At 42.4% G+C, this 17873-nt stretch overlaps 3 protein-coding genes and 1 non-coding gene across 4 annotated transcripts; all 4 read right to left on the bottom strand.

Moving 5' to 3' along the window:
- Nucleotides 1-69: 69 nt before the first annotated feature.
- On the bottom strand, nucleotides 70-3919 carry LOC111255678 (protein ROS1-like). The gene is made up of 11 exons (XM_022822984.1): nucleotides 3760-3919; nucleotides 3600-3668; nucleotides 3468-3504; nucleotides 3314-3396; nucleotides 1921-2385; nucleotides 1784-1820; nucleotides 1281-1376; nucleotides 1082-1147; nucleotides 881-995; nucleotides 757-795; nucleotides 70-422 (listed from the first exon to the last, which is right to left on the bottom strand). The coding sequence occupies exons 2-11, from the start codon at nucleotides 3656-3658 to the stop codon at nucleotides 289-291; spliced, it is 1131 nt and encodes a 376-aa protein (XP_022678719.1). The 5' UTR covers nucleotides 3659-3668; nucleotides 3760-3919; the 3' UTR covers nucleotides 70-288.
- Nucleotides 3756-6731, bottom strand: LOC101778802 (DEMETER-like protein 2). The gene is made up of 6 exons (XM_022829676.1): nucleotides 5605-6731; nucleotides 5377-5476; nucleotides 4791-5268; nucleotides 4250-4329; nucleotides 3950-4034; nucleotides 3756-3851 (listed from the first exon to the last, which is right to left on the bottom strand). Exons 1-6 carry the CDS (start codon nucleotides 6524-6526, stop codon nucleotides 3756-3758), a joined length of 1761 nt encoding a protein of 586 aa, XP_022685411.1. The 5' UTR covers nucleotides 6527-6731.
- A 194-nt stretch (nucleotides 6732-6925) lies between these two features.
- Nucleotides 6926-12433, bottom strand: LOC101773902 (tobamovirus multiplication protein 1). Its single transcript, XM_004982496.2, has 11 exons — nucleotides 12122-12433; nucleotides 9877-9967; nucleotides 9747-9799; nucleotides 9420-9512; nucleotides 9258-9329; nucleotides 9036-9108; nucleotides 8898-8943; nucleotides 8757-8820; nucleotides 8363-8416; nucleotides 7376-7453; nucleotides 6926-7290 (listed from the first exon to the last, which is right to left on the bottom strand). The coding sequence occupies exons 1-11, from the start codon at nucleotides 12296-12298 to the stop codon at nucleotides 7195-7197; spliced, it is 897 nt and encodes a 298-aa protein (XP_004982553.1). The 5' UTR covers nucleotides 12299-12433; the 3' UTR covers nucleotides 6926-7194.
- Nucleotides 12434-15579: 3146 nt separating this feature from the next.
- Nucleotides 15580-16855, bottom strand: LOC101778400. Its single transcript, XR_002675708.1, has one exon. It is a non-coding gene; the product is annotated as an uncharacterized LOC101778400 (transcript).
- Nucleotides 16856-17873: the final 1018 nt, after the last annotated feature.

Here is a 17873-nt window from a genome sequence, read left to right as displayed (position 1 = left end):
AACGGTCCATGACAGAAAAATATCGCTAGCGTGATTTTTGCGGACATTTCACAGGAAGGTTCTCTTCAAGAGGACAAGGAAAATATTTCATATTTCCAAGAAGAAAAAGGAGTTGGTGCAGTACAAGGTGATTTTGCGCATGCATGTAGCACATGATGGTTCAGTCGTGCGACCCACGCATAAAAGTAATTTTATTTTGGTTCAATCAATAGTGATGCTAATCTGGTCTTGTAAAACTTCGCGAACTGTTTTATGCTTGTTTAACTGGATTGCACTCCATCTTTGTCATTACCTGGCTTCAACTACATAACTAGTCATGGACCTCTTCCTGCCGGTTCCTTTTCCATTGGTGGCATGTATCTGAGCAGACAATACTTTTGAACGCCTGGTACTGCGGTCAAACTCTCTATTACATATGTACCCTGCACACATTAGAATATATAAATAGTTATTGATGAACAAAAAAAATTGACAACTCTAATATATCGTGACCTTATGATGAGGAAACATCAAACAGACATTAGTGCCTATGAATCTATAATTAATGAACCCTAAGAGAAGAGGTAGAAAACGGCAACAAATAACTATTGTTATGTTTTTTATTCTATGAACTAACTTTACAGTGAGGAGTTCCATAATGTAATATGTTTTTACTCGGATGAAATTCATCAGCTCCTACTATATTGGAGTATTAACTTTGTATCCTCTTAAACTGTCTTTACTTGGAGAGAAAAGAAACATAACATAATCCTGTACCTTTATGATAGAACTGATGGATTCCTTGTAGCGTTTGATCTGGATAAATGGTGCAATGCAATTAGTGCTTTTATTGAACAGCTATTCATCACATTCTTATATAATAATGTTAATGATAAGATACCTTTGGTGACAGAATGTATTGAGGTACCAAAATACACAGTGCACTGGCTGTATATATCAATAATTTCCCTTTTTATTTTTATAGGTGAGCGGCTGGATGAATGGTCAGCAAAAACCTACAAAAGCGAATGGTATATTTAGTTAGTCAATATCAAGCAATTTAGTTTTATGTATGTAGACATAGTACAACATAGATGTCTACCTCATTGTTTTGATAGTATGTACCATCCAATGGGAATACTCCTCCGTTTGCCGTCCGGCAAGGTATCTGTTATTATGAAATAAATTACTTTGGAGTTATTCTTTGATCTTGAAACTCCTCAAGAGAAATTTTTGCATCATACTATTTTTCAAGTGTATTATGATTATGAGTGGAAAAGGAAACTGAAGCAGTTACTCACCAAAATTGTGGCAGTCACATTATATTCATCCAACAAACTACGAATTATTAGGAGGTATGGAATCTGATCATCGGGAACCCTTGGGTCAAACTCAAACTAGTGTACCAAGCAATAATATGTTAGTCAGAGTTGGTCACTCCAATAAAAAGTAATGGATAATTGAGAAGTAATTAAAAAATAAAAGAGTTAATTTTTTTACAAAACTGAAAATATTTGCATTTGACTAACAGGAGCTATAGCTTCTAGTTTCAGTTTCACATAACTGCTTCTGCCTTCAGTTTCACAAAGCTGTAACATTCTGCGTGGACCCACCTGCCCCACATAACTTATGTGGCTGACATGTGAGCCCTTGCATGTATTGTAGGAATGTGAAATTGAGGCCTTGAGAAGTTTGTAGTTCCTTGAAACTGATCCAAGAAGTTGCAGTTCCTTGACAGTTAAGCATACATAGTTACAGTTTTGTGAAATTAACTCAAGAAAGAATGAAGTTGTCAACTACTTACCCTGTCCAAAATTTCATGCCCATCACGGATCTTGTACCTACAATAATAACAATGTAAAACAGGCATCTCAGAACAGAAATATGCCATATTTTGAACATTAACTTTTTTTATTTTGCATAAGAGAAATTCTTTCGTACGCAGTGTACTCTGTTCGTAGACGGTATCTCTTTATCATTGGAGTTGACGGGACACTCGAATGGATTGAAATTATCTCCTTTCCATGTTCTTGCCCTGTGGCTCCATTCTCTGTTTGTTGCGTTGGCCGGAGATCTATCATTTCATCTTCTATATGATCATCATCACCATCCTCATACTCCTGTTCAAATTCTTCGTCACTTTGTGCTCCTAGATCTTCATGTGGTGGAGTTTCTGGTTCCTGAATAATGGGCCTTTGTGCTCCTAGATCTTCATATGGTGGAGTTTCTGGTTCCTGGATAATGGGCTCATTGCAATGCCTTTCTGTACCTTTTCCCATTTCAATTTGGTACTGATGCATCTGTTTAGTACCCGGTCTGATAATTAGAGTATGTCTTGGTCTTCCATCCATGTCTGTTTGTCCTCTTTCTTGCTGCTGACTATACTCCGGGAGTGCACCCTTAGCTCTATTAAGAAACATGACGTTGCTTAATTTTCTTTATCAAAGCAAAATGTAGTTAATGGATATTTAAGAAAATACAATTTAAAATGTTACTATTACTATTAATAAGAAGCACAGCTAGAAAACATTAATTTTGGTTCCAATAGTTCAAACCTATATGTATCGGGCTGTGCTTACCTCCTAGCAGGTAAGAGTTTAAATAAATCTGAGTCCCTAAATTTTAGACTAGATAAACTAATTACATAATTAGAAAAAAAAAGAAATTACCATGTATGCGGCCATGCAGATGGAATGTGCCGATTACCATGCATGCGGCCATGCAGGTGGAATCTGGCATGGGCACCTCCCCTTCTACCTCCAAAGTTGTTCAATCTAAGTACATCTTACCTTCGTTTGCATCATGTTAGATTTTCTAATACAATCATGGAGTACGTGTGTTTTCGACTTTTTGGTGACCAATCTGCATATCCGCTTGTTTTTCAGTCCACGGCAATAAGATCGACTGTGGTGACTGCCTGACTGGTGACCATATGGCTTGCTATTTGTCAGAGTTATGACTAGCGTCCAGCAACTTTGAAATGCACCTATGCTGCTATGCATCATGGAGGTGATCACTAGCGTGTATAAAACAAGGCCTTGGCCAATTGTTGTCACGTGGGGGGGAAAACACATAATTGTCACGTTTTTAGGGCACATCTAATTGTCATTGTTGGATCTAATGGCATCATGAAAGCTATTAGATCCAGTTACAAGATATTTTGTCTATTTTTCCTATTTCTTAAAATAACAAAATGATAAATATATATGTCTTCTATTACCTGTTAGGAGGTAATATGTGATAATAATCATCTAGATCTATATATACAAATGGAGTAACAATGAAACAATGTATCACCAATACTGTAGTAAATAGGCTGTATATCGAAGCTAACCTTGAAACAAGACTTTGAAAGTACTTGCACTCTCCAGTGAATGGGCAGGCACCACAATTTGGTTGTCGTTTGGTGCATATTGACTGTCATGGCATGCAACCCCAATCATCAATACTGAGAAAGCCGCACAAAAAAATCAAATCCATTTACATACCTTTCCAAATGTTATCTGTTGGCAATGTAGTTCATACCTATATTTGCCAGTATGTTAGGTTATATCATAGTATTTCCTCTTAAACTGATTCCATCAAAGCAGCAAAACGACGATTGAAACTAGAGAGCTTACACTCCATCTGCAGGAATCTTGCACAATAAGGGGTCAAGGTACTTTTGAATGTCAGCCATGACAGGATATCTTCAAAAGGACAAAAGAAATTAATGAGAAATATTGAAATTTGAGTGTGTAAATGTGTGCATGGAACAACTGAAAGGGAAGATGATCTTACGTGTTCACCAGATGGAACTCTTGAGAATTTGGTAAAGGTTGAAGTTCGACCCATCCTAGCCTTGTCACTATGCGAGCTACATTTGTATCAACCTAAAACAAGAGGAATTTGTCACATTTTTTGTAGTTTCAAATGCATTCTCCTACCACAGAAACTATTTTCAATTTGGAACTTGGAAGTGGTAGCTTGCCGGGAATGCTCTGTGTCTCAGGGACAAGAGACGGATACAGTCAACACTTTTTGCTCCAAGCCCATTTATACTGAGTAGGTATCTCCTGAATGGCCAAGAAGAAAATTATATTTGTTAGAAAATTTCATAGATAAAGATTATTCATTTGGTGCTTCGATTTTTATTTGCATAAGTTATAAACTGTACTGTCAATTCACTAGTAAAACAAATATGATGCTTTCAATATACGTTTTAAAGTCCCTTAAACAGTAAGATTTTGTATCAGCTTACAAAGCACATGTATATTTATTTTTGCCTCACTTTGCCTTTGCACGGGGGACGTGTCTAAGCCACTCCAGATCAATACTTCCATGGTCTCTCTTGATACGAACTAGAAAAGCCTGTAAAAGTATAAAAGATCTGATAATACTTTTTTTGTTCAGCTAATACACTGGAGAAAACTAGTTTCGACATCAATGAAATGTAAGAAAAAAGTACAATATTCTAAAAAGAAAAATCAGGAGTAATATTAGTGCTTTCATAAGAACAATATAGCAGAAGCTAGGAAATTAGTGAAAAATTCAGGAAATAGAAATTGTAACTATTTTTTGTATGCATGTAACACGAAGTCAAATGTGGAATCTATTAGAATAAACTTCCTTCCTGACTTTCTTGGATAAACCTATCTCTAGTTTCTTTTCTCGCAGTTTTCAGAGCACTGACATCACTGTCTGTTTCAAAATCTTGATATGCTTATGTAACAAATTACCAGTATTCGGAAAAAGGTGTTAGATAAAAGTTAGGTGTCATAAAATGCGAATGAGGCAATAAAATTTTCAATTGCACAGTTGTAATTGAGTACCAGTATTCTCAATGCCATTTGGGATTGATTTCCACGGTCCCTGATGCACTCTGCAATTTTAGCAAATGGTGCGTGCAGTAGAGCATCCCAATCAATCGTTTCATTCGCACTTTCCTCCTTCCGATACCCATTGTTGTAGGCTTCTTTAAGCAGAGAATTCCAATGAGATGTATCTCCGATAGAAGCAATATCATGGAAAATTTTTGCAGCCGTCGAAGATTCGAACCTGTCGAACAACAACTTCCTTATACGCCCCCTGTCCCAACTTGATATTTCTCCTGTTCTAATCGATGCAATGAACTCCTCTATTCCCTTATCACGGCATTTACCCCGTTCATCGGCAGAGCCATGGTCACCAGGTTCAGACTCCCCTAAACCAGAGCCATCTGTTAGCATCAGAGGTACATTTGTTCTTGGCTCGACATTGCTTCTATTCTTTGATAAGGAGAACTCCGCCGCGAGGTTCATGAAAGCGTTGCTGCAGATTCAGGGAGATAGTTAGTTAGTTAAAACCGCAAACTCAATTCCAAGCCAAACTACACTAGAGATGAGGAGTAGCTCTGTTTTTCCTTTTTTTTTACTTTACCTTGACAAGTGGTCTGTGACATTTTGTGTTAGGAATGTGCCCACTACGGAAGTAAGTACGGTTCCTCCCCACGGATGCTCGTAGTCGAACTTCCTATCCCCTGCTCATCATAGAGAAGTATACAAAATTCAGGGCTTTCTCTTCTCGTTTCTCCAACTCAAACTCATGGCATCAATTGCATCAAACACAAGAGGCAACAAACTAGGAGAGTCGGAGATGGATCGTTACCCATGATAAGCCGCGCAATCTTCATGAAGTGTTGCACCCGGCCTTCCAGAGCCTTGCGCTTCTGTTCCAACTCAGGGCTCTCATGGATGTCGGGCAGCTCCGTGCCCCGGCACGTCTCCTCCAGTTGCATCAGCTGGCCGTACGCCGCCTCGATCGCCGGGGTGATGTTCTTCACGAGCCGGACTCGGGTCTTCGTGAGGACGAGCACCGCGGGCTTCCACCGCAGCGCGAGCGCCCCGGCTAGCTCGTCGTGGATGACCAGCGCCCGGAAGGGATCCTCGGCGGCGGCGGCGGAGGCTGCCCGCTTCCTGTTGTATGGCACCAGCACGAGCTCGTCCACCAGCGTCGGTTTCTTCTCCTTCTTCAGACTGCCGCTCTTGCCCTTGGCGTCGTCGTCTGCGGCGGCCGCCGGAAGGTTGTGGCGCTTGGCGAGGGACCTCAGGTTCTCCATCAGCTGGGCTCGGCTAAAGGAGCGCCGCGGATCGATCTTGGGCGGCAACGCCGCTGGCTTGGTGACCTTCGGCGACGACGCCGGCAGCATGCGGGGCGGCTTTTTGTCGCCCAAGTGAAGCTTGGCGAGGGACCTCAGGTTTTCCATGAGCGTGGCCCTGCTGAAGCTTCCGCTGACGACGGCCGGAGCACTGATCTTGGTCGGCGGCCGGCGCTCACCGTCGAGGTCAAGCTTACGCCGGACTGGTTTTGGGCTCTCGCCAGCGACGCCATCGCCGGCGGCTTTCCTCTTCTTCTGGGGAGGAGCCACCGGCGGCTTTGGAGTCGTCGTCCTTGCATGCTGGACGAGCCGCAGCCTGGGTTTGCCCTTCTGAGAAGGCTTTTTCCTCCATGTAGGGGATGGCGTGAGCTCCGGCGGCGTGCTTCCGGTGCCACCACCGTCGTTGGCAGAAGGCGGCGTGAGCTCCGCCATGCTGGCTGTTGCGGGTGCACGCACCACCGTCGTCGGCGGTCGTCGGCGGAGCGCAGATCTGTTAGCTTTGCTCTGGTCCGGCGGAAGCAGTCCGAGAGTTAATTTGTTTTGTTTGGATTAACACAATCTGTATCGGCGAAAACCGTCTACGATTTCTCTCCGGTTCGGTTAACCGGACTGTCGTGTCCTCCAGATTGCGTTAATCCTCCAGATTTCGAGACCTATATAAGATAGCAATGTTCATAATTAATTCGAATTAGGCTATTCGAATCTTTGTTTTTCGATTTTACAAGGTCACGAAACATGCACGCACACGTACAAGCTAGTCTGTCAGGATGTGCCGTTTACCATGATCATGCCAGGAGAATAGCAATGCCGTCAAAATTCTAACAAACGGGGTATCAAACTAAATTATCGAAACCACCCATTTCAGCAGAAAAGATACAAGTTTGTTAGACAGTATAAAAGCTATAGACAGGTTACTGATACAGGGAGCTTAAGACATACAATGCCCAGAAAAATGGGCCTTTGACAGAATGAGGGAGACCCTCTTATACATCATGGCCATGGCGTTTCGATGGCAAAAATCCTCTCAAGGCACGCTCAAATCACAATTCGGCCTGACGAACGGAAATTTAGGGTTTTCTAAGGATTTCTTGGCACTACATCTAACGAATGGTGTGGTATTGTTGTGCTGATACTCTCTTTGGGGGAAGTTTCCGTAGGATGAATAGTACAAGGGCAGAAGGCAGTATCTCTGTCAACTACAAAGGAAAATAAGCATATATAAGAATACAAGGAGTATCGTGGGCCATGAACAAGACATCCTATGTTTCATGGTATACTTACCATATAGTAGAAGAAATCCAAAACTGGATGATCCAAAACTTCAAGAGATAGTTCAGGATTAAATGATGAAAATGACACCTGACATCACATTGTCAATCATGAGGTAAGATTAAGAGCTGGTCATATAAGTAGAAAATCTGAACATACTGAAGAGAAAACACACACATGTAAACATGATACTGGACTTATCAACAATATCTAATAGAGGCAGCAATACTAGCCAAACCTAAGAAAACAGGACTGATTTTGCCAAAACTTCTGCCTAATGAAGTTCAATATATGGATTTGATACAAATTGATATCTGGACTGCAAAAGCTGAAAAAAAAGGAATTACTCATGTCCTAGTTGCTGAACCAACTATTTAGTCCAGGCTAGTCTTGTGCCCTCAACATCACCCTGAAGCACTTCAAAGTGATGTTGTAAAATCTGCTGCTAGTACCTACTGTATCAGGTATTGTGCCAGAGGCAAACCCTGCACCTGCAAGCTACTGAGCAAAGGCACAAAGTAATACCAATGACCAAACACCATCTTTATTATGCTGGACGTTTGACATTTAGACTGTAAATTTCTGTTGTGACCAGTTGTATCATCTACTTTAAGGGTGCCAAATAATACTTAATACTCCCTCCGTCCCATGAAAATTGTAATCCTAGCATTTAAAAAAAATTCCACAAAAGAGTGCAATTCTAGGAATTGGATCTAACTACCTGCCTAATTAAGTGGTCAGATTTGATTTGCATGCCAAAACTAACTGCATGTGGCCAATAAATGAGAGCATGGAAGTCTTTTCATGCCACCACTAATCTGTCTAAAAAAATTAGAATTGCACTCTTCAAGGGAGGGAGGGAGTATGCATTAATTCTGAAAAAATGACTATCTCTAGAGTTCTACACCTGAACTTTAGTCCCACATCAATGAAGCTAGCATTATTCTTGAAAGTACTTCTCAGAATAAATATTAGATTCAATAAGAACTAAATACTCACCACAATGCATCTTATCAAGAAACATGTGAAACAAATTCCTGTCACAGTCCCGACCTGACAAACAATTTTAATACATATAAAGTTAGCCCCATTTATGGCACATGGGAATCTTAAGCTAGGCATCAACAAACATATTAGTTAGATACAGCCATGCAACTCTAAGCACTAAATCATCAGAATTTCCTGTGATATTACAGCTTACCAGTTAAGCTAATTAATGCGGAAGTTAGATAAATGGCACTCTAAACTGGCTAATTTTGATATGTACCACTGCAAAGTGTTCGCATGGAATGAGTTTTTTGCGCACAATACAGCAAGCGAACGGTTATTTTCCCCATGCACACTAGGCTAATACAACAATAGAACAGGTATGTAAGTGATTTAGATTAATTACCTCGTAAAGCTTCTTTCTCCGCCCCTTTGATTCAATTGGGAAGTGTCTCAGCATGGCGAATAACCTAGACAAATGACAATAGAAACATCTTCAAAATAAACTTATCAAAAAACATATAATGTCCAAAAGAAAACATGCTACCTTCCACCATAAATTAAGAATCCCAGAAGAGCTATAAAGGAGACAGCTGAAAATCAACAGAAAAACCATTAGCAAGCTAAAAAGCTGATAAAATAAACATATAATTTTCTCTAGCAGCAATAATGACAAAGGACATACCTGATATGAATATTTTGCTAACAAGCTCCATGAGAGGATTGTCATTTATTCCAAGGTATACCCAAATACAAACCTGTAAACGTCTATTAAATACACATATATATTTTGAAGACTACAGATACCAGAGAACAACCAAGTTATGTATTTTAGAGTTGGGGTGAATTAAATAAAGCATCCTAATAGCATATGACAATAGAATCTACAGACCAGGTAAAAACCAACCTGAATGACATATATGATGCTATTAACTGCAATGTATATAGTCCTTAGCTTGTCTGTGGGAAGATGCTTAGCCTGGCATAGACATACAAATTAACATATAATTAAATAAGTGCAAATTTTGTAACTGGAAAAAAGCAAAAAAGCAACAGATATTGGTGACACCTGATGGTATATCTCTGCCCAGAACAGCACAAGCAATGTGTAGGTTGAGAAAAATAAGAGACCAGGAAGATATAACAACACTAAAGTATACACCTGTTGAAACAGAACAGAATGGTTTAGCTGAACAATCAAAGTACATGGACGGACTGAAAGAACAAAATAGGAGGAAACAAAATGCAGTGAGCAGTCCATAAGAAAAGCTATAGATTCTGTACTGCACACATAATTTCAAGTAAAACAGTGATCCAGGTACTATAGAATAAGTATCGCAGAAAGAAAGGTGTCAATAACATTTTAGATAAATCTTCTTAAGTGCATGGTTCTTACTTTTGGTTGAAGCAGGAACACATGTGCATGAAACCCAAATACAATAGCACGAACTGCAAGAGGCACCCCATGGTTATTGAAATAGGATGCACTAAAGATAGAAGATAAAACATTAGGACAGCCACATTACCTCCATTCACAATGAAATTCATTAGATGGAAAACCTTTTGTGTGGTCCAACCAATTTCCGGCACCCGCAACTGAATTCTGACTAATTGAATCTGCAAATCTGAATGAAGTGAGTACTTAATGGTTGGCAAAATCATTTTGAGGTAACTGATAGATTCACTATCATAAATCCAGAGTTACGAAATTAAAATTTCATGTTACTAGCATGCAGTTCAAAGTACTGACCACACATTGTTGAGAATAATGTTGTAAAGGCGCAAAACTTATTAATGTAGGATGTAATGTTTCAAAGTTCAAACATTGCTAAATGTAATCGCAGGATTTTGGAACAATGATGGCACTTCATTGTTAGATAGGATCCTCAAAATTAAATGGTATACAAAGTTTATTGGAATACCAGCAAAAAGTATATGTTAGAATACAGTAAGAGCAGACTTGCATTGTACTCTTAGCACGGCGAAAATCCTTTCAAAATGGTACATAATACACACTTTACCATGAACACCTTTTAAGACAGCTCCAACAGTCCACTAAACCAAATTAACTAAAAAGGATGCAAGGGTGAGACTGATGGCACAATGTATCTTCAAATAATCTATTGATGATATCATTAGTGACTACTAAGACCTTCCAGAGGATTGATCCTTTCTAAAGCACATATTTGTAATCTAAATGTAGAAAGACGTAACCGAGTATGTTAGATAGTAGAAAGATTGGTTTGGCCATCCTTTTAAGTAGAGCAAAATAGGATAATCAAATGAGCATTTCGCCTGTTGCAAGATCAAATGCTGTTACAGAAACTTTTTTTTTCTCTCAGGCTTTACTTCTTTATTGATGAGAATTCTTGCAGATTTTTCACCTTTATCATGGTGCATGTCCTAATCCAAAATTTTTGCCAGTATTTTCTTCAGACAATTCCTTTCAGAGAAATGGAGCTGTCCTAATTATTCTACAACAACCATTAAGCAAGGGTTTTCGAAAAGAATGGAGGCAAGTTGTGAACAACTTAGCAGTGAAGATGTCAATGCTTCATGTTTGTGGCACTCGAAAGCATAAAGCTTATGTGCAATTTTGCACTAATGCTGCTAAAACTAAAGTGAGAGCACTAGATGGAAGTAGGTGGATGCATAGTTGTAGAGAGAAGTAGACAAACCAATACTTGCACAAAAATTTGCTTCATAAAAGCTACAACTCACAATCAACAAAGATTCAGCCCCCACACTTAAACCTTGACAAAAGCAGCATGTGGAAAACTTCAAGTGATAGAACACGTGATGCAGCAACTGATTGGTGCTAATATGTGCATCCCATGGATAATCAAGTTTTTATTCAAGGGACACTAGGCATTCCTTCTGCCAGGAAAGGCAAAGATTGTCCATGGATTAAGGTAGAATAACATTATGCTGTTCACTGGAGACAAAAATATTGATCTTCAATGTGTGACAAATGGTTATTAAGAATGGTTATAGGACTACTCATGCATAACAGCTGACTGATGCAGCCTGACATGCAGCTGCAGGTCCAGTATATATCGCAGAACCATCTAGTACAGCTTGTCTGCACCTGTTACAGCTATTCGGCCAAGTGCTCAGCCAGCTATACCTGTATCTGGAGCATTGAATTTGATTGTCATAAACAATGATCAAAACATGAGTTGAAAAGGTGCCCTGCCTATTACTCTATAATCCCATGTTAGGCCAAGTTACGAGGCCAGGGTAGGCCATATTACCAGTATTAGAAGGATGACAAGCAAATACATACTAATTTTAAGAACCATGCTTAAACTGCTTCCTAGGCTGCATATTACAATAGCACAACAATGTGGTGTGGGCAGCCCTCCACAATCGCTTTCCATAAACTACTAACAAATTTACAATTATTCAGCGAATAGGGTGGCCATATGTGGATAGATGCAGTAAAGGCAATGGCACACATTTATGAAAGGAAATCAGCGAGGATTCCATTTTTGTGAGACATATCAACCTAAACCCATCTGTGTAGGCACAGTTTCAGCTTACACACGCACAATTCATCCGGCCACAGTCCCAGAAATGGAAGCGTTTAGGTACAGCAATGCGGCCAATCCTCACGCCCGTGGGCAAAGCATCCCCGGAGCCAATATCGCACGGCGAAGTTTCAGATCGAGAGGTCAAACCACCCCCAAAACCAAGATGGCGGGCACTAGCGCGATTCGGCGGCGGCGAGTAAAGGGCTGGAGCGGGTCCGGAGGAGGTCCAGTGGCGTACCAGCGCGACGGCGGAGACGAGCGCGTAGGCGGCGGAGAGGGAGAAAAAGGCGCCGTCCTGCCACGCCGACGAGCCGTTCACCTCCTCCCACCAGCCCCGCAGCGCCAGCGCGACCCCTCCCGCCGCCATCTCCGGCAGCGACAGCGCGGCCAGGGGCGAGGAGAGCAGCTTCCTCATCTCCCTCTCCTCCTCGAGTGCGAGCTCTTGCGGGAGAAATCAACAGAAGAAGATAGAGGTGATGGGAGTTTGCAAAACGGAGGAGCGACGGCGGCGGCGGCGGCGCTCTCAATGGGAGGCCCAATCAGATTCCTCCCTCAGCCCCTCGCGGTTGGCGGGCAGGACACGGACAGGTGGGCCTATGATTCCTTCTGGCCCACATGCCAGTAACTGATTTGCCGACCACTCACTCGTGTGGGGTTTGACTTTGAGCGAAACAGGTACAATGAGAAAAGCCGTGGAATCTTTCCGGGAAAAAAAAGAAAAGCTGTGGAAATTTTGGGAAAGAGGAAGGGTCTGTATGGAGGTTTCCTCCAAATATTTCAAGCCACCGTGTTTCAGTTTACGCAGAAAATGTAAAGAGAAATTTTAAAGTTTAAACTTGAATGCAACTACTCCCTCTGTCCCTGAATAACTGTCGCTTTTAGTTTTCGTGCCGCAAGTTTGACTGGATTTGTAGAAAATATACGCATATCTTCAAATAAATTTATTAAAAAACTAGATTCAAATATCTATCTAATGATATTAATTTTGTATCATAAATATTAATATTTTTTATATATATTTAGTCAAAGTTGTTTCTCGGGAAGCGAAAGCGACAGTTATTTAGGGACGGAGGGAGTAAGTTGTAACTTGAATAAAAGAGCAATAAAAAACATTAACTTAGGCAACTGTCCCATGGCAATGCCTTCAAGTCCCCATCTGACTCCATCCGCTAATGCTGCCAGATTTTTTTAAACATGATTCCACCAGCAGCAACCTGATGAAATATGCTTATGAAATATTCCCTCCGTCCCAAATTACAAGTCGTTTTGGTTTTTCCAGATGCATATGCATCTAGACATAGGATATATTTAAGTGCATAATAAAGTACATAAATGTAAAAAAGCTAAAACGACCTATAATTTGGGACGGAGGGAGTACGACTCTAATGTTCTTAAAATATATATCTTTTAAACATGAATTGTTGGAGCACTTTAAAAACCATGTTCCATCAAACCACTTGATATGTTCGATTTAGCCATCTAGAAAACCTGATTGTGTCTTTCAAACAAAAAGGAAAAAAGAAAACCTGATTATACTAAACGAGAACCCAGACTAAACAATCCATGAAAAAGAACAATGATAACCAGTTAATCTTGAACAGGAGAAGCCTACATTCTAAAACGCCAAGGCGAATTTGGGAAACCCATGGCTGTTGCAATTCAAATGCTCAAGCCACTACAGCATCAATACGGTTTTCCAGTTTTCATGCAAAGGTAGTCGCTTCGGCCGTTTCATTCTCATCACCTGAGTATCAGAATACAGCTCAAGCCATAACTATGTATGCCTTCTGCCATTTTTTAAATTTATTTTGTTGACACAACAGGTTTTTTCTTTTCTCATAATTTACAGAAGATTAAGTGAAAAATAATGAAAATTGAAATGGCACATGAATAATTCACTCATTGCCAGAGTATGCAACAAAAATACCAATCCATGCAAGACAAAGGCCGGCAAAATCAATGATTGAAGTATATAGCTGAGAGATGATTGGATAGATTGAATCCACAAACACAAAAAAGAGGTGAAGGAGCACATTTTCGCTAACATCAGTATATATTATCGTTTTTTGTGTCTCTGTACCACAGTTTCTTCACTACTGGGTTCCTTCAAGACAACACGTGAAACCCAAAAATTCACAATAGAACCTGTTTTCACTAGCAAGTTCAGCCTATCATAACCTCAGCAGATGTCTAATGTCATGTTAAGAAAAAAATAGTACTATATCTCATATCTCAAGTTATACTTTACGTTTTTAGGCTCTCCCATATAGTCCCATTGGTCAGCTCTCAGCTGCCTCTAGCGCCAGGATCTCTTCCTTCAGTCTGTCAATATTTTTCTTCAACTCAGCAATTTCAGCCTGTCGAATTATAGATGCCATTTTAATCATTTCCATTGTCCCAACTGCACGTCTTGGCATGTAAACATCTTGATCTGCACCTGTGCTATTTGCATCTTTGTCCCAGGCATCTTTTGCCTGATCAAATTGACTAAGGTAATAGAGAGTTTCTGTACAAACTTCCATGCTAGCCAGTTTCGTGATTTCATCAACCAGCCTGCTCGACGACGACCTCTCACTGTTTCCTACAAAAGAAAAGAGACAAGGAAAAGGTTTATTTTGAGTTTTGATATGCATTTCAGATTGAAGGATAGGACTGTCACTTCAAGTATGATACCTGATTTCTTTCTATTAGCTTCTGCGAGGTTTTCTATCACAGATTCTAATTCTTGATTAGATACTAAGACGTCTTCATTTCCTTTCTCATTACAATACAGAGAACCAGTTTTTTCCTTGTGCACCTTGTCTCCTGCGACAGTGCATTTCTGCATTTCTTCAGTCGGTCCTTCTGAGTGACCAACATAAGTTTGAATAGTTGCAGCATGAGTTAATACATCCGGTTCTTGCCTGAGAGTTCTGTTATTCAGACCAGTTTCAACCTCGCAATCACTGATCACCAAGATGTCTTCAGGTGATGGCAACATATCAACTTTAGTTGCAGCTCCAATAATGGCTTCATTGCTTCCACAACTCACTGCACCCTGGACGACATTGTGGAACAAGAAATCGCCATATTCTGGTCTGGTATTATTTTCCTCGTTAGAAATAACAAGGCCTTCCTCTTCAGTTTGCTGGAGATATTTGTTTAGTGCCAGTTTGGCAGCTGAACCACAGGATGACCCACCAACCATACGTAAAGAGCCGGTGAATTCATCAGATAAGGCTTGCTCAAAATCTTTGTGTATAATTGCCTTCCTAGCTCCAAGACTTGCAGATGTTGGTCTAAAACTGTTTGAACTTTCAGCAATTAGCTCCTGCTCAGAACCTTTCACCAAACATTCAGTGGTATGCTTCTTACGCATCATCTTAATGATACTATTGAGTCTCTCCACAAGAGGAATTTCATCCTCCAAATCCTCAGCTGCATCTGGTGCTGGCTGCTGAATCCCGATCGATGTGTCAACATGCATCTTTTTGTCAGAATCAGCAGCAAGAAGCCCTTCCATTTTTCTTTTTACTGGATTAACCAAAACATAAAGTCGTTTAGTATTCACAGCATTTGCAACTGCAGTAGCACATGCCGACGAGTAAGGCTCCCACCATTGAGCATACTTAACTGTCACACCTGGCTTGTGATTTGGAACAACAAATGCAAGATTTTTGGCTTCTACGTTGTATGACTCCCATGCTTTCTCCCACCTTGAATTTACACGGACTACATTTCCTGGGACATCCTGATAAAAGCCCAGCTGCCTTGCAACACGATGAGGACGGTACCTCTCAATGCAATTCATGCCCACAAGCTCACAAGCACGCAAACACCGCGCAAATGACAACAGTGCTTTGCTTCTTGTGATGTCCTGGCCACGCACCCAGCAGCCACCGGTCTTGGGCTGCAGAGCAACACTGCTACTTCCATAGGGTCGCCACTCAAACTCCTTGGGCGACATGAGCACTCTGTAAACATACTTCGTGTCGAGCACATTGCGGACGTTATGCCACCGGGCAACCCTTGGCATCCCAACGACATCAGGAGCACGGGAGCTCACCATCTTGGGGCGCAGCTCGGGGAAACGCTCCCAGACCCAAAGCTGGAGAATCTGCATCGGTGCGGAGACTCCGAAAGGCGGCTCCTTTCTCTTGTGCAAGCCCAGGCGACGCTTGAGCGCCGAGAGGTCGCTGTAGATGCTGGCGAGTGCGGCGGGCGCGAGCGCCACGCTCTGGCCGCGCGCCAGACGGACGGCGATGGGGAACGTCGCTGACTGGACGACGTCTAACGGCGGTGATGGGAGCACGAAGCGAGAAAGCCACATGGACAGGAACGCGCCGTGCTCTTCCAGGTCGCCGCGGCCACCCGCGGCGGACGCCTCCTTGTCCGGCGCGCGGTTGAGGAAGTGCTTCACCCACACTCCGTACGACGGCTTCCTGTTCTTGCTCTGGTTGAGCACAACCCGGACGGCCTCGAGCGCGCCCACCTCCTTCTCGAGCTCCTCCGGCACCGGCGCGCGCACGGGGCCGCCGACGAGGGGCAGGCCCGCGAGCGCGGCGACGTCCTGGAGCGTGACGGTGGCCTCGCCCCAGGGGAAGACGAAGGTGCTGGTGGCGGCGGACCAGAACGCGGCGAGCTGGAGCAGGGCGCCCTCGTCGCGCCACACCCGGTACGTGGTGGTGAGGATGGCGTCCAGGATCCCGAGGTCCCGCCACAGTACCTCGTGCCGCGGCTGGAGCTTGTCCACCCACCGCCTCCACAGCTTGGAGCGGCCCCCCGGCCACCCACGGAATTCCGCCAGGGCCCCGCTGCGGGCAAGAACGGGTCCGGGGTCGCGGGGCGGGGACGGCAGGGCCGGGAGACGGGCGAAGGGCTCGGCGCCAGGGAGGAGCGTGTAGACCAATCGGACGGAGCGGCCGGAGGGGTCGGCGGCGGGAACGACGGGGACGGTGGATTCTTGGACCAGGGGCTCCTCGCCGTCCGCCATTCCGGTGATCGGTGGTGGGGTTTGGTACTTTTGGTTGGGGAATGGGGGAGTTGGGGTTTTGCGTTTTTGAGAGCGGCGCCGCGCCGGGGGTAGTGCGAAGAGCGTGAGCAAGACGGCCCTGTTCAGTTGGGCAATGATTGGGGCTTCGCTAAATGGGCCGGACTCAATTGGTTGGTAGGTGAAAATACTGAACGAAATAATTTTTTGAACGAACCTGTTAAGTTTAAAATGGGACCCATAAGATCCCCAACTGTTTGACCCGTCAAGACAAGTACAGAACACGACGACAATGAAACACCCGAGTGGTGTTTAGATTTTTCCCTTTTGGAACTAGTCAAGGTGTTTTGTATAAATTCAGTTGCTTTGCAGATGTGCAATCGTGACTCTGTTGTGGTTCCTGTTCTTAAAGTGAGTTGAGATGAGGTCTGTTTCCTAATGCACGTTGAGTTTGTATGCAGGAATGTTAGTGATGTGCCTTCAACACTCGAGGGCTCGATTGTCTCCAGATGAGCAACTCGTTGTAGAAAAAAGTGGTTGCCTTGTATTCCAAGCCAATTGAACGGTAAAAAATTATCCAGCGGCGAGCCGTAAAAAAATTAAATTTCATCTTACAACTGCAATCTTATCTTAACACTGTTCGCGTATTTGTGCTCTTACTACTACTGTATGTCAAAGGTAACGGACAAGGTGGTGATATAGCCTGTTACATTTGATTCATCAACGGTACCAGCCCTTGGTCTTTCCCAAGTCTGGCGGTGACCTACAGGCGTTACGGTAAACCAATGTACTCTCCCGGTTCTAAATTATCGTCGTTTTATTTTTCTAGGTACATAGTATTTGTTATGCATATAGACGTACATCATATCTAGATGCATAGCAAATACTATGCACTTAGAGAAGCTAAAACGACCTACAATTTGGAACGGATGTAAATAGAATGGAGGGAGTATTTCCAGAAACGGCCTTCATGTGTCCATTACATTTCCTACATACCTATAATACGTTTTCACAAAGTGTA

Source organism: Setaria italica, chromosome IX, assembly GCF_000263155.2.
Source record: "Setaria italica strain Yugu1 chromosome IX, Setaria_italica_v2.0, whole genome shotgun sequence".
NCBI classification, from domain to species: domain Eukaryota; kingdom Viridiplantae; phylum Streptophyta; class Magnoliopsida; order Poales; family Poaceae; genus Setaria; species Setaria italica.
Note: the sequence above shows the minus strand (reverse complement) of the source record. Positions and strands in the feature narration are given on the sequence as shown.